Here is a 15,764-nt window from a genome sequence, read left to right on the forward strand (position 1 = left end):
AATGTTCTTTGTTCACATGGCAATCTCAAGATTCCACATCAGACCAATCAAAGAACAATACAGCAGCATCTATGGAAAGTAAGTTAAATGTTTCAGGTCAATGATCCTGCATGTTTGCCATCAAGCAACTCCTCCCCTGTGCAAAGTCTTGTGTATTCCCTCATGTGTTCCCTTTCCTCGTATGCCAAGCTTCTCTGGAATTAATTCCATTTGCCTCTTTACTACCCACCTGACCGGTCAATTGACATCTTCCTGCAGTCGACAGCTTTATTCCTTGCTATAAACTAGTTGATCAATTTTTGTATCATCTGCAAACTTAAGCATGGAGGGCATGGTTATGTCTAAATCATTGATTATATTCACAGTTAAAACAAGGGATTTAAATATGGAACTACAGAACCTCGCTGCAAGCAGCCATCCAGTCACAAAAACTCCCATCATCCTTTACCCCATGCTTCTTGCCACGGAGCCAATTCTGGACTAATTGCTTTAGAAGATGGTTGTCAGTTGCCTCCTTGAGCCACATGGTGCAGGTAAACCCAGTTCTAGGATTTTGGTCCAACAACGAAGGAACGGTGATATATTTCCAAGTCAGGATGTTGGGAGACTTGGAGCAGAACTTGCAGGTAGTGGTGTTCCCATGCATCTGCTGCCATTCTAACTAGTATAGATGGTAGATTTGGAAGCTTTTGTCAAAAGGACCCTCTGCAGGTTCCTGCAGTGAATCTTACAGACTAAAGACTTTGGAAATGTACAATCAAGTGGGTCCTGGATGGAGTTGCGCTTCTGGAGTATTATTGGAACTTCACTCATGCAGGCAAGTAGAAAGTATATGGTGGACAGGCTTTGGTGAGGCAGCAGTTAGTGTTGCATGTTGTTGGTCCAGTTCAGTTTATCGTCAACAATAACACCCGGGAGCATGTTGATGGTGGGGGTTTCAGTAATGGTAGTGTCCTTCATTGAAAGTCAAGGACCAGTAATTGGACTCTCTTGTTGGAGGTGGTCATTGCCTGGCATGAATGACACTCGTCACTTATCAGCCCAAGCACAAATGTCATCCAGTCCTTGCTGACTGTAGACACTGGCTGCTTCCAGTACGAGCGACATTACAAAATGGAACTGAATATTGGGTGTGATCTACATTTTCAATGATTTACAATATCTGATTATAAAATCAAGAGTTTAGCACTGCAAAGACTTACGGTATGAAAACATCTGTTAGAAGTTTGGGAAACAGTTTGAAGATCATGAGTATAACGACTTGAATACTAAGCTCTGACATACAATTGTTCAGTGCTCCGCAGTTATCTTCAAAATCAGTTAGTCCAAGCAATTGAAAAAACTTTTGATTGTTCTGTCAATAAATTTAAATATTAATGGTTAACACTTTTTTTTAAAAACTCAATGTGAAGACTTTTACCAAAATGTTCTACACTACCTTACCTACCTTTCTAAGAAATGCAATATAAAACAAAGATGAGTAACTGTTGGCAAAATGGAAGGCAAACAGCTTTAATATCAAAGCATCATTGTAGTTGGTTTGAGTCCTGTGGTTTTCTACAAAGAGAAGAGACCGCTTTGTTAGCACTGGTGTCGCCTGGTACAAATTAGTCTCACTAGCACTTTATTTTAGAAAACAGATTTAAAATGTAGATTTTCAATGGCTCTTTCTCATCTTGGTGAATAGCTCTGGTCTCTATGAATCTCTATTGTTTATTAGGAATACAAATTCAATCAACAGAGCCAGGCCAGCTAAAGTGTAAATTATGTTTGAAGAAAGAGTAAAGCCAAGGCGAATACAGAAGCCTTGTTTAATGTTGTTAGTTCAGAATAATATGCATTTTGAAATTATCCCGCAGGAGAAAATACATTTCTAAATCAAGTCAATGAGACAGGTTAGACTGGAGAACAAAATATTCTTAATACATTTCAAAACTTCACTAAAAATACTATGCTTCAACACACTACAACTGAACAACAATTAAAATCACAGTTTTATTATTTTTCCCTTACAAATCAGAACTAGAAAACCTAATGCAAAACAGCCTAAAGAAATATCCAAGACCTACGTTTATATTATGCCTTTCACAATCTTAGGAATGAAGTACATTTGAAGACGAGACACTGTTGTAAAACACACTATATGTGGCAGCCAGTTTGAGCACAGCGAACTCCCAGAAACAGCAATAACGATCAGACAATCTTTCATTGATGCTGGAGAAATTAAATGTTAGCTCGGTGACCGAGGAGAACTCTTCTGCCCTTCATTGAACAATGCCGTGTTACCTTTCACATCCAGCTGGGAGAGGACTGTTCTCAATTAAACAGCTCATCTGATAGATCAGCAAACTCTCAGGACTGATCTCAGAAGTCAGACTCAATTCCGATTGGCAGAGAATCCTACCAGAGTCATAGCTGACATCTGAGGATGTAACTAGTCAGGTAGATAAAATGTACTTGGATTTGTAAAAGCCATTTCATGAAGGTGCTACATGAAAAGATCGATAAGCAAGCTATGGGCTCATGGAGTGAGTGGTAATATATCAACATGGATAGAGGACTGGTTAAACAGACAAAGGCAAACAGAAGGGATGGCTGTAACATCTGGAGCACTAATGCACAATTTTGGTCTCCATATTTAAGGAAGGGAATAGTTGCATTAGAGGTAGTACAGCACAGGTTGTGTGATGAATGTAGGAATTTCATACGCTTTGTATTATAGACATTTAGTGCAGTAAGGGTTAAAAGCCTGGGTTAGAGTACGTGAGATTACTGCAGTCAAGTTTAAAAAAATATATACTATTAATAATAATAATAATAATAATAGTTTGAAACACAACAAAGCTTTTACAGTCAGAGAATCATAGAGTCATAGATGTTTACAGCATGGAAACAGGCCATTTGGCCCAGCTTGTCCATGCAACCCACTTTCTATCACTAAGCTAGTCCCACTTGCCTGCATTTAGCCCATATCCCTCTATATCAGTGTTTTTCCAAACTTTTTTCCAGGGATCCATTTTTACCAACCGGCCAACCTTCGCGGCCCACATCGGCTGACCTTCGCGGCCCACATCGGCCGACCTTCGCGGCCCACCATTTTCTCTTACCTTGTTTGATACTGACAAAAATGGAGGAAAGGGGTCCCTTTGGCCCCCCAAACTTGTAAAGAAAAAAAAAAACATCTGCGACCGTATAAAAAAACGTGGCTGCACTGCGCATGCGTGCCCAATCATCGATGTGCATGCGCATAGTTTGCATAGTTTTGCCCATGCGCACCGATGATCGGGCACGCATGTGCAGTGAGGCAAAATTTTTAAAATAATGTTCCTGGCCATTTTGAAGGCCGCTGGCAGCCGGCATAGTTAAAAGTCAGCTGCCGCGGTTGTTGTGTGTGGATTCGCGCGATCAGGAGCGCCGCGACAGACGGCTCCGCGACCCTCCCGTGGGTCGTGCCACCGAGTTTGACAATGCCGGCTCTATACCCATCCTGCCCATGTAACGGTCTAACTGTTTTGTACCCGCCTCTACCACTGCCTCTAGCAGCTCATTCCAGGTGCTCACCACTCTGAAGACATTTCCCCTCTGGTCTCTTTTGTATCTCTCCCCTCTCACCTTAAACCTATGCCCTCTAGTTCGAGACTCCTCTACCTTTGGGAAAAGATGTTGACTATCTACCTTATCTATTCCCCTCATTATTTTATAGACCTCTATAAAATCACCCCTCCGCCTCCTACGCTCCAGGGGAAAAAAAAAGTCGCAGCCTATCCAGCCTCTCCTTCTCGCTCAGACCATTAAGTCCTGGTAGCATCCTCATAAATCTCTTCTCCACTCTTTCTAGTTTAATAATATCCTTCCTCTAATAGGGTGACCAGAACTGACACTAATGTCTTGTACAACTTCAACAAGACATCCCAACTCCTGTATTCAATATTCTGACCAATAAAACCTAGCATGCCGAATGCCTTCTTCACTACCCTGTCCACCTGCGCCTCCACCTTCAAGGAGCTATAAACTGTACCCCTAAATCTCTTAGTTCTGTAACTCTCCCCAACTCCCTACCATTAACTGAGTAGGTCCTGCCCAGTTTTGATCTACCAAAATGCATCACCTCACATTTATCCAAATTAAACTCCATCTTGCCATTCATTCATCGGCCCACTGGCCCAATTGGTGGTGAAAATCCTGTTGCAATCTTATATAAACTTCTTCACTATCCACTGTGCTACCAATCTTGGTGTCATCTGACAATTTACTAACCATTATCATAATATACACGCAGGTATATGATGGTGCACAGCCAGGCAGTGATTGACACGCAGGATAACCAATGAACACACAGAATACAGCAGCCAATCACCAGACAGGACACGACCACTATAAAGCCAGAGGGCACTAGTTTTCCCGCTCTCTTGGGATGCAGCCTCTGAGACAGTCAGAGCCTGTGAGCAACAACTAGAACATACACCATGTGGTAGTAAGATAGTCTGGTCAGGTTAGCCTCAGGTCTCCAGTCAAGTCAGCATCGTGTCAACCCACAGTTAAAGTACGTATGATAGTTAGGAGTTCAATAAAATCAAGTTGCACTTCAAATGTTGGAAGCTGTCTCTCTCACTACTGCAGTAAACGCAGTCCTCGCAGACCCAGCTCACCCAATACATCAACCATGTCTCCTACATTCTCATCCAAATCATTAATATATATCACAAATAACAGTGGACCCAGCACCGATCCCTGAAGCACACCGCTGGTCGCAGGCCTCAAGTTTGAAAAACTCTTCACACCCACCCTTTGGCTTCGGTCGCCAATTCTGTATCCAATTAGCTACCTCACCCTGGATTCCATGAGATTTAACTTTTTGCCACAACCTAGCATGTGGTACCTTGTCAAAGGTCTTGCTAAAGTCCATGTAGAAAATGTCGACTGCACTGTCCTCATCTACCTTCAGAAAACTCAAATCAAATTGGTGAGCCATGGCTTTCCCCAATTAGCCCTTGCCTGTCTAAATGCCTGTAGATCCTGTCCCTCAGAATACCTTCTAACAGTAAATTTGGGAGAAAATGTGAAAAAGGAGAATAAAAAATATTTTTAAAAAAAGAATACCTTCCAACAATTTACCCACTACAGAAGTAAGGCTAACCAGTCTGTAGTTCTCAAGCTTATCCTACAGACCTTCTTAAACAAGGGCACAACATTTGCTACCCTTCAATCTTCAGGCACCTCTCCTGTCAATGATTCAAATATCTCAGCTAGGGGGCCGGCAATTTCCTCCCAAGCCTCCCACAATGTCCTGGGATACATTTCATCAGGTCCCGGGGATTTGTCTATCTTGATGCAGATTTATACCTCCAGCACCTCCTTCTCTGTAATATGTACACTCAAGACATCACTTTTTATTTCCCCAATCTCCCTAATAGTCGTGCCTTTCTCAACAGTAAATACTGATGAGAAATATTCATTTAGGACCTCTCCCATCCATTGTGGATCTGCACATAGATGACCTTGTTTATCCTTAAGAGACCCTACCCTCTCCCTCGTCACCCTTTTACTCTTTATATATCTGTAAAAGTTCTTTTATTTTGCTTTGCCTTATCTGCCAAGACAATCTCATGTCCCATTTTTGCCCTCCTGATTTCTCTCTTAACTCTAGTCTGACAAGCTCTATACTCTTCAAGGATCCACTTGATACCAGCTGCCTACGCATGTCATACGCCTCCTTCTTCCTTTTGACCATGGCCTCAATATCCTGAGTCATCCAGGGTTCCCTCCTTCTTCGAGCCTTACCCTTCGCTCCAAGAGGAATGTGCTCACCTCGAACCCTAGTTAACACCATTTTGAAAGATTCCCACTTACCAGCTCTCCCCTTGCCTGCAAATAGGCATCCCCAATCAAATTTTGAAAGTTCCTGCCTAATACCCTCGATTTTGGCCTTGCCCCAATTTAACATTTTAACTTTTGGGCTAGAACTATCATTCTCCATAGCTATCTTAAAACAAATGCATTATGGTCACTGGTCCCAAAGGTGATCCCTCATTAACACTTCCACCACCTGCCCATCCTTATTCCCCAAGAAGAGGTCAAGTTTCGCCTCCTTCCTGGTCAGGCCATCCACATATTGAATGAGGAATTCTTCCTGAATACACTCGACAAATTTCTCTCCATCCAAACCCCTAGTGTTATGGTTGTCCCAGTTAATGTTGGGAAAGTTAAAGTCCCCAACTATTACCACCCTATTTTTCCAGCAGATATCGATAATCTCTTTACATATTTACTCCTTAATATCCCGCTGGGATTTTCTTTGTATTTTCTTTTTCCTTATCTGCCAAGACAATCTCATGTCCCCTTTTTGCCCTCCTGATTTAGCTCTTAACTCTACTCCAACAAGCCCTATACTCTTCAAGGGATCCATTTGACCCCAGCTCTACAGTCCTATCAAAGTGATCTCACTCTTATTTTTCAGTTCTACCCATATAGACTCAGTGGGCGAACCCACGGATATATCCTCTCTAATCAGAAATGCAACTCCCCCTCCTCTCTTACCTCCTGTTCTATCTTTCCTATTGCATCTGTACCCCGGAACACTGAGCTGCCAGTCCTGCCCCTCCTTTAACCAAGTTTCAGTAACAGCTATGATATCCCAGTCCCATGCACATATCATTGTCCGGAGTTCATCTGCCTTGCCCATTAGGCCTCTTGCATTGAAATAAACACAGTTCAATCCGATTCTCTGCCTTTCACTTTTCTCCTTACTTTTCTCCTGACTGACTTTTGTTTACTACCATCTGACTTCCTGCATTGGTTCCCACACTCCTGCCACATTAGTTTAAACCCTTCCCAACAGCGCTAGCAAACAACCCCCCCTAGGACATTGGTTCCAGTCCTGCTCAAGTGTAGACCCTCCAATTTGTAATGGTCCCACCTCCTCCAGAACTGATTCCAATATCCCAAAAATCTAAATCCCTCCCTCCTGCACCATCTCTGAAGCCATGCATTCATCCTGTCTATTCTCTCATTCCTACTCTGACTAGCACGTGGCACTGATAGCAATCCCGAGATTACTACCTTGGAGGTCCTACTTTTTAGTTTAGTTCCTAACTCCCCAAATTCAGCATGCAGGACCTCATCCCGTTTTTTTACCTATATCGTTGGTGCCTATATGCACCACAACAGCTGGCGGTTCACCCTCCCCCTTTAGAATGTCCTGCAGCCGCTCCGACACATCCAGGACCCTTGCACCCAGGAGGCAACATACCTCACCGGAGTCTTGTTTGCGGCCACAGAAATGCCCGTCTACTCCCCTTACAATTGAATCTCCCATCATTATAGCTGGCAGTGGACTGAGGCGTTTGAACTTTGCTGCAACATTTTTGTTTTTCGACTATATCTGTAATGCCTTCTGTATTGATCCTGGGGCTGCCGCATATTTGTGCGAGTTAAAGTTTGCATTTATAGCTCTTTTCCTGCCCTCCTGCACAACAGAGCCAGCATGGTGCCATGAACCTGGCTACTGCTGCCTTCCCCTGATGAGCCATCTCCCCCAACAGTATCCAAAACGGCATACCCGTTTTGGAGGGAAATAACCACAGGGGACGCCTGCACTGCCTTCCTACTCTTCCTCTGTCTGATAGTCACCCATCTCCTATCTCTCTCAGTATTCTTTATCTGCGGTGTGACCAACTCGCTAAACGTGCTATCCACAACTTCCTCAGCATCGTGGATACAATTAAACCATTGTAAAAAGCTTCAGCTAATGCAGTTTTGTTTGGTTTGATGGGATTCCCTGTGGAGTTCATCAGATTTTTGCAGAAAGAAGGTAAGTGGAGTTCTAGATTAAGCAGTGAACAGAAGTTAAGCAATTTGCTCCCAGCAGTTCAGTTAAAAGATATGTCTGCAGAGCATTGCGGTTTGATATGTGAACAAAGCAGCTGAAACAGCTTCTGAAGAAATACAGCCAGAGTTTCTGTGTGGTTCTGAAAGGATTCAGGTCTTTTCTTTAAAGCAGTGTCAACTTTCTTTCTCAAAGAAAATCTCTGACTAGCAGGTTTTCCCATTTGTTAATGGTTTTTAAGTGGAGTGAGAGTTGTTTGAGTGGGAATAAAGATAGCAGTTAAGGGTATTGTAGTAGCATTGTTTAAGGTGTAATTACCAGTTATTTTCTTGTGTTATGTGAAATATGTTAATACTGTGTTTGTTTTAATATACCATATTCCTATTTCTTCATGCAATCACTGCTGGAGCAGGATATCCTTCCCTCACAATCCTACAAAGTCGAAGTAACACACTGGGATTTCTGTTCATCATCCTAACCACTGTTGGTGTCTAGTCTGGGATTATAATAAATTGAGGGCTGTTTGCTGGCAACATAACAAATAATTTGTTGTTTGGTTTAGGATTATTGAACCACAAGTCTTTGTGGAACGGTTGCTTTCTTTCAGGTTTGAAGTTTAAATAGGGAGTGACTGGGGATAGCTCTTTCAAGTGCAAGAGTTTTCCTGGGTCTGGAAGAAGCCACCCAGGTTAGTTTATAAAGGGTGACTAAAATAAAATGTGGGTTTGGTTGGAAAGCTGCAGTTAACCTTAGCTGAAGGGATGATAAAAGGTAGAGATAATACAAACAGTAGCTCAACATTTAAATTTGCTAGAGACAGCCTGAATAATTAGAATTTGATTACAAATGAAATGAAACAATGAGAAATACAGGAAATAGGACTTCTGGTGGTGGCCATGAAGAAGACGGCCGCACATTTGGTGGCTCCCACTCGGGTCGAACCTTTTCCCCGATTTCTCAGACTTTACTCGGAAAATTGATGGTGGACGTAATTGAGAGGAGGAATCCTACATCAGTGCATGGAGAGGCGGACCAAGAGTGCTCGCAAAGGGAGAAATAGGCGAACAGAGAAGGCCTGGGTTGAAGCTGCAGCGGGAGAAAGCATGGCGGACGACCGGAGTCTTGGCTCGACGACCCAGCGGTCGACGGAGCAGTTGATGCAGTTCACACAAAAGGGCTTCACCAAGAAGAAACAGGAATGCTTGGACCCAATTAAGGAATCGATTGCGTGGCTGGAAATTAGATTTGATGCTCTCAAGATCAGGCGATCCAGAAAGTGGAGAAGGCACTGACCGAACACGAGGAACACCAATGGAGGTGGAGGTGCTGAGAGACCAATAGAAAAGGCTCCAGGAGAAGGGAGGTTCAGAGAATAGATCCCGCCGGCAGAACTTGAGAATCATTGGTCTCCCGGAGGGCTCCAAAGGAGCGGATGCAGGGGCATATATAACGGGCATGTTCGAGAAGCTAATGGAGGAGGGGATGTTCACCCAACCCTTGGAGGTGGACAGGGCTCACAGAGCGCTGCAAGGAAGCAGTGAGTAGCCCCCCTCCCCCTCCTCCGAGGGCCATGGTGGTGAGATTCCACAGGTACCTGGACAAGGAGTGTATTTTACGGTGGGCCAGGCAGACGCGGAGCTGTAAGTGTGAGAACAGCATCCTGCGTATATACCAAGATCTGAGCGTGGACATAGCCAGGAGAAGAGCAGGGTTCAACCAAATAAAGTCGACCTTTTTCAAGAAGAAGGTGATGTTTGGACTGCTGTATTCAGCTCGTCTTTGGGTCACTTATGAGGAGCAACATTTCTACGGAGTCGCCCGAGGAAGCGATGGACTTCGCCAGAAGGAAAGGGCTGGCAGTGGACTGAGGCGTTTGAACTTTGCTGCAACATTTTTGTTTTTCGACTATATCGGTAATGCCTTCTGTATTGATCCTGGGGCTGCCGCATATTTGTACGAGTTAAAGTTTGAATTTATACTGATGGGGGATGGAGATGTGAATTTCCGAAGTGGAGCTTTTGCTTTTCTTTGTGGTTTCCTTCGGTCAACTAAGCTGGGATTGTTTTCATTTGCATAAATGTGTGGCCGAGCTTTTGTGGGGGGGGGAAACAATAGGTGGGGAAATGTCTCGTGCCATGGGCGGGGGCTACCAAGCTAGCTGGCTCACGGAAGCGCAGTAGGGGGTGAGCAGATGTTATTCTTGTTGAAGGGGCGGTTTGCATAGTGCTGTTATTTGGGGGGGGGGGGGGTGGAAACTGTTCTGTTGATGGAGGAGGGACTTTTGCTGGGGGACAAAAGGGATGTCGAGGGCGGAGGCTGCCTGGGGGCGGGCCTGCGGATGCGCGGGGCGTGAGCTGGAGACTGGCCCCAGAAAGGTGATGGCTGATTGGCAGGGGGGGGGGGGCAAGAAGCCCCCAACCAGGCTGCTCACATGGAACAATAGAGGGCTAAATGGGCTTGCGTGTTCACGCACTTGAGGGGATTGAAGGTGGATGTGGCAATGTTGCAGGAGACACACCTTAGGGTAACCGATCAGATTAGATTAAGGAAGGGATGGGTTAGACAGGTATTTCACTCGGGGTGATCCTGATTAATGAGCGAGTGTCATTCGAGGCGGGAAGAATAGTTGCGGATGTGGGAGGCCATTAAATTATGGTTTGTGGGAGGCTGGAAGGGCTGCCGGTGGTACGTGTGAATGTGCACGCACCAAATTGGGATGATGTGGAGTTCATAAGGAAAATGTTGGGGAAGATCCTTGACCTGGATTTGCATAAGTTGGTCATGGGGGGGGGGGGGGGGGGGGGGGAAGACTTCAACATACTCATTGACCCAGGGCTAGACCGGATGAGTTCAAGGACAGGCAGGGTGCCAGCAATGACAAAGGAGCTAAAGGGGTTTATGGAGCGGGTGGAACCGGGGGGGGGGGGGGGTGTGGTGGAGTGGTACTATGGGGGTTTGGGCGGCCGACAATGAAGGAGTTCTCTTTCTACTCACACGTGCATACTGTGTACTCCCAGATCGACTTTTTCACCTTGAACAGGGCTTTACTGACGGGGGTAGTGGACACAGTACTCAGCGATCATGGTCTCGGATCATGCCCCGCACTTGGTTGACCTACAGGTGAGCAAGGAGTGTGGCCAGCGCCCGCACTGGAGATTGGATGTCGGACTGTTGGAGGATGAGGTGGTGTGTGGGCGGGTGAGGAAATGTATCCAGAAAGATCTGGAAGTTAATGATATGGGGGAAGTCTCGGCTGAAATGGTCTGGGAGGTGCTGAAGACGGTGCTCAGAGGGGAGCTGATCTCGATACGGGCCGACAGGGAGAAGGTAAACAGAGCAGAGATGGACCGACTGATAAGGGGAATACTTCCGGAGATATGCGGAGACCCCAGAGGCAGGGCTTTTAAGGGAACGACTGAGGCTACAGGTGGAGTTTGGCCTGTTAACTATAGGGAAGGCAGCGGAGCAGCTGAGGAAGGCCAGCAGAATGCTTGCGTAGCAGCTCAGAAAGAGGGAGGCAGCCAGGGAGATTGGGAAACTAATGACAAGGATGGGAACCTGGTCGGAGATTTAGAAGGGGTGAATAGGGCCTTTAAGGAGTTTTATAGCAGGCTGTATGAGTCGGAACCCCCAGCTGGGCCGGAGGGGATGAGGCAATTCTTAGGAGGGCGGATGTTCTCGAAGGGTTGGTAGAAGGGCTGTGGGCCCCGATTGGGATGGAAGAAATAGCAGAACGGCTGAAGGCCATCGGGTAAAGCCCCGGGACCGGACAGGTACTCAATGGAGTTTTATAAAAAGTTCTCTGGGATACTGGGGTCGCTGCTTATGAGAACATTTAATGAGGCAAGGGAGCAAGGAGTTCCTCCCCCGACGATGTCACGGGCCACGTATCACTGATCGTGAAGCGCGATAAGGACCCGGAGCTATGCAGGTCCTACAGGCCGATCTCCTTATAAAATGTGGACGCCAAACTGTTGGCCAAAATCTTGTCCTCTAGGATCGAAGACTGTGTTCCGGGCGTGATTGGAGAGGACCAGATGGGATTCATTAAGAGCAGGCAGTTGGTGGCCAATGTTAGAAGACTGTTGAATGTGATCATGATGCCCCCAGAGGGTAGAGACGTAGAGGTAGTGGTCGCAATGGACGGAGAGAAGGCCTTTGACCGGGTGGACCTATCTGTGGGTGGTGCTGGGGCGGTTTGGGTTTGGACGGGGCTTCAGCGACTGGGTCAGGCTGCTGTATCAGGCGCCTGTGGCGAATGTACGGACAAACAGGTTGACCTCGGGCTAATTTAGGCTGCACCGGGGGACAAGGCAGGGATGCCCTCTCTCCCGACTGCTGTTTGTGCTGGCCATAGAGCCGCTGGCAATTGCGCTGAGAGCCTCCAAGGGCTGGTTCAGGGAGGGGTGGAACAGAGTCTCACTATACGCCGATTACTTGCTCCTATATGCTTCAGACCCACTAGAGGGGATGGAAGAAATTGTGAGGATTCTGGGGGAATTTGGCCGGTTTTCGGGTTATAAATTGAACATGGGGAAAAGCGAGATGTTCGTGATCCAGGCAAGGGGGCAGGAGAGGCGATTGGGGGAGTTGCCGTTTAGAGTGGTAGGGGGAAATCTTTCAGTACCTAGGCATCCAGGTGGCACGGGAATGGGAACGGCTACTAAGCTAAATTTGTCCCGACTGGTGGACCAAATGAAGGAAGGAAGATAGCTCCTGCTATCACTGGCTGGGAAGGTACAGACAGTGAAAATGATGGTCCTCCCGAGATTTCTGTTTGTGTTTCAGTGTCTCCCCATCTTTATTCCACGGACCTTCTTTAAACGGGTCAACAAGGCGATCTCTGGCTTTGTATGGGTGGGCAAGACCCCGTGAGTAAAAAATTAGTAATTATTATTGGGCGGTAAATACAGCCATGATCAGGAAGTGGATGGTGGGGAGGCGAGCAGAGATGGCATCATGTAACGGCACGAGTTTGGGGGCATTGATAACAGCGCCTCTGCTGTTCCTGCTGGCACATGCTCCACCAGCCCCGTGGTGGTGGTGGCCCCGAGAGTCTAGGGGCATTGGAGGAAACATGTGGGAGCAGAGGGAGCATCGGTCTGGTCTCCAAACTCAATAACCATCGGTTTGCCCCGGGGAGGCTGGATGGAGGGTTTCAGAGATGGCAAAGAGCAGGGATTGAGAGGATAGGTGATCTGTTTATAGAGGGGAGCCTTTCCAGCCTGAGGGAGCTGGAGGAGAAATTTGAATTGATGGGTGGAAATTAGTTTAGGTACCTGCAGGCGTGAGATTTCCTATGCAGGCAGTTTCAACCTTCCCGCTCCTATCACCAAGGGGGAAACAGGACAGGGTAGTTTCCAGAATGTGGGTGGGAGAGGGGAGGGTTTCAGTTATTTATGAAGAACTCATGGGATCAGAGGAAACGCAGACCGAGGAGCTGAAACACAAATGGGAAGAGGAGTTAGGAGGAGAAATAAAGTATGGTCCCTGGATGTTCACCGGGCTCACATGACAGTGGCTCGGATGAGCAAGTTTTTTGGGGTTGGAGACAGGTGCGCAAGGTATGCGGGAGGATCAGCGAACCGTGTTCATATGTTCGAAGCATGCTTGAAGCTTAGGGGATTCTGGCAGGGGTTTCCGGATGTCATGTCCAAGGTGTTAAAAACAAGGGTGGTGATCCACAAGTGGAACCTGACCAGCCTGGTGGAGGACTTAAGAAAAGACCTTCAACGGTGGGGCTCACTCCCACTCTCCCTGGCGGGAAGAGAGCAGACATCAAGATGAACGTACTGCCAAGGTGTGTGTGTGTAGGTGTGTGTGTGTGTAGGTGCAGGTGCGCGCGTGCGTGTGTGTTCCCAAACCGACATTGCAAAGAGAGAAAGTTGGCTGGCTCAACCGAACCTACAATACGACCACTGGACAGCAACGGCAGAAAAAGTGAGGGGATGGTACAAGAACCTGACACAGATTGAACATAAGAACAAGGAGCAGGAGTAGGCCGTCTGGCCCCTCGAGCCTGCTCCGCCATTCAATGAGATCATGGCTGATCTTTTGTGGACTCAGCTCCACTTTCTGGCCCGAACACCATAACATTTAATCCCTTTATTCTTCAAAAAACTATCTTTATCTTAAAAACATTTAATGAAGGAGCCTCAACTGCTTCACTGGGCAAGGAATTCCACAGATTCACAACCCTTTGGGTGAAGAAGTTCCTTCTAAACTCAGTCCTAAATCTACTTCCCCTTATTTTGAGGCTATGCCCCCTAGTTCTGCTTTCACCAGTCAGTGGAAACAACCTGCCCGCATCTATCCTATCTATTCCCTTCATAATTTTATATGTTTCTATAAGATCCCCCAAATGGGTACAAATGGAGGAGGCATCCTGTAAAGGAACGACCCTCCGGGCCCTGGTTACAGCAGCATTCACACCCTCCTCAACAAGATACACAACGAGCCCAGTGGTAGCGGCCGCGCTGAGAACGTGGACCCAGTTGAGACAGCACTTCGGGATAACCAAAATATCCCCTATGGCACCCATCTCCGGCAATTACAGATTCCCCCCAGCCATGCTAGATGCCACCTTCAAAAGATGGAGGCGGGACGGGGGCACACTGACACTCAGGGACTTCTACATAGGGCACAGACTGGTGACACTGGACGAAATGACTAGGAAGTGGAAACTATCAAGAGAACAGGAATTGAGACACCTCCAAATAAAGCACTTCCTCTGCAAAGAGACAATAGGATACCCCGGGGCCCCAGAAAACACACTATTAGAGGACCCGATAGGCACAAGCAATGAGAAGGGGGGGCTTTGTGGGAAAATATACGGATAGCTACTGGACAGAGCCCGAACACCACTGGATGGGACCAGACAAAAAAGGGAGGACGAACTGGGGACAGAAGTAGAATGGGGACTCTGGAGCGAAGCACTGAGCAGGGTGAACTCCACCTCCTCCTGCGCAAGGCTAAGTCTAATGCAGCTCAAAGTGATGCACAGAGCACACCTGACCAGTACCCAAATGAGCAGGTTCTTCCCGGAGGTGGAGGACAAATGTGAGCAGTGCCAGAGGGGCCCAGCCAATCACACCCACATGTTTTGGTCTTGTCCCAAGCTTGCTGGGTTCTGGACAGCCTTCTCTGAGGCAATGTCCAAGGTTGTGGGGGTGAGGGCAAAGCCATGCCCAATAGTGGCAATCTTCGGGGTATCGGAGCAGCCAGAGTTACACATGGGAAGGTGGCTAGCGCCCTTGCTTTCGCTTCCCTAATCGCACGCCGGAGAATCCTGCTCGGCTGGCGATCGGCAGCATCACCCACAGCTGCAGACTGGCTCGCTGACCTCTCGGAATTTCTCCACCTGGAGAAAATTAAGTATGCCATCCGAGGGTCAGAGGAAGGCTTCCTGGATACTTGGGGGCAGTTCGGCGGCCTGTTCCAAAACCTGTTCGAGGCCAGCAACAGGGAGTAAGCCAGGGAAAAAAAAAAGAAAGATGAAGAACCAAAGGTCTGCGCAACCCAGGGGGGAAATGGGGAAACCACAAAAGAGGAAGGGTGCTGAAACCACTGGGGGGGGGGGGGATATCATAGTCCGATCCAGAGGGCAGCAAAATGTACATACAGTTGGTCAAATGTAGGACAAAACAAACCTCTCTGTAAAATAAAGTAAATTAGTGATAGCACGAAAAATCTGTTTATAAATATAAGAAAAGCCAATAAAAAGATTTTTTAAAAAAAACATGGGTGCCACCGAGTCCAGGGTTGCCGATTTTCAGTGTTGGAAGATCCGGGAATCCAGGAGGAGAAAGAGGCAGATGTTCTGGCCTTTGCCTCACTGGTAGCCCGGAGATGGATATTAGCTTGGAGGGACTCAAAGCCCCTGAAGTCAGAGATCAGGGGCTGGATTTTCCGACCACCCGCCGGGTCAGAGAATCGCCAA

General features: G+C 46.9%; 1 protein-coding gene across 3 annotated transcripts in view; it reads right to left on the minus strand.

The window, feature by feature from the left end:
* Window positions 1-15,764, minus strand: part of LOC119977670 (anoctamin-7-like) — a 159,428-nt gene that overhangs the window by 27,568 nt on the left and 116,096 nt on the right. For all 3 annotated transcript variants that reach the window (XM_038818849.1, XM_038818847.1, XM_038818848.1), the window contains 2 exons: window positions 1,448-1,557; window positions 1,203-1,354 (listed from right to left, as the gene is read on the minus strand). In XM_038818849.1, the coding sequence (XP_038674777.1) occupies window positions 1,203-1,354; window positions 1,448-1,557 (262 nt within the window). The remainder of the gene's footprint in view (window positions 1-1,202; window positions 1,355-1,447; window positions 1,558-15,764) is intronic.

Source organism: Scyliorhinus canicula, chromosome 14, assembly GCF_902713615.1.
Source record: "Scyliorhinus canicula chromosome 14, sScyCan1.1, whole genome shotgun sequence".
In the NCBI taxonomy this organism is placed as follows: Eukaryota; Metazoa; Chordata; class Chondrichthyes; order Carcharhiniformes; family Scyliorhinidae; genus Scyliorhinus; species Scyliorhinus canicula.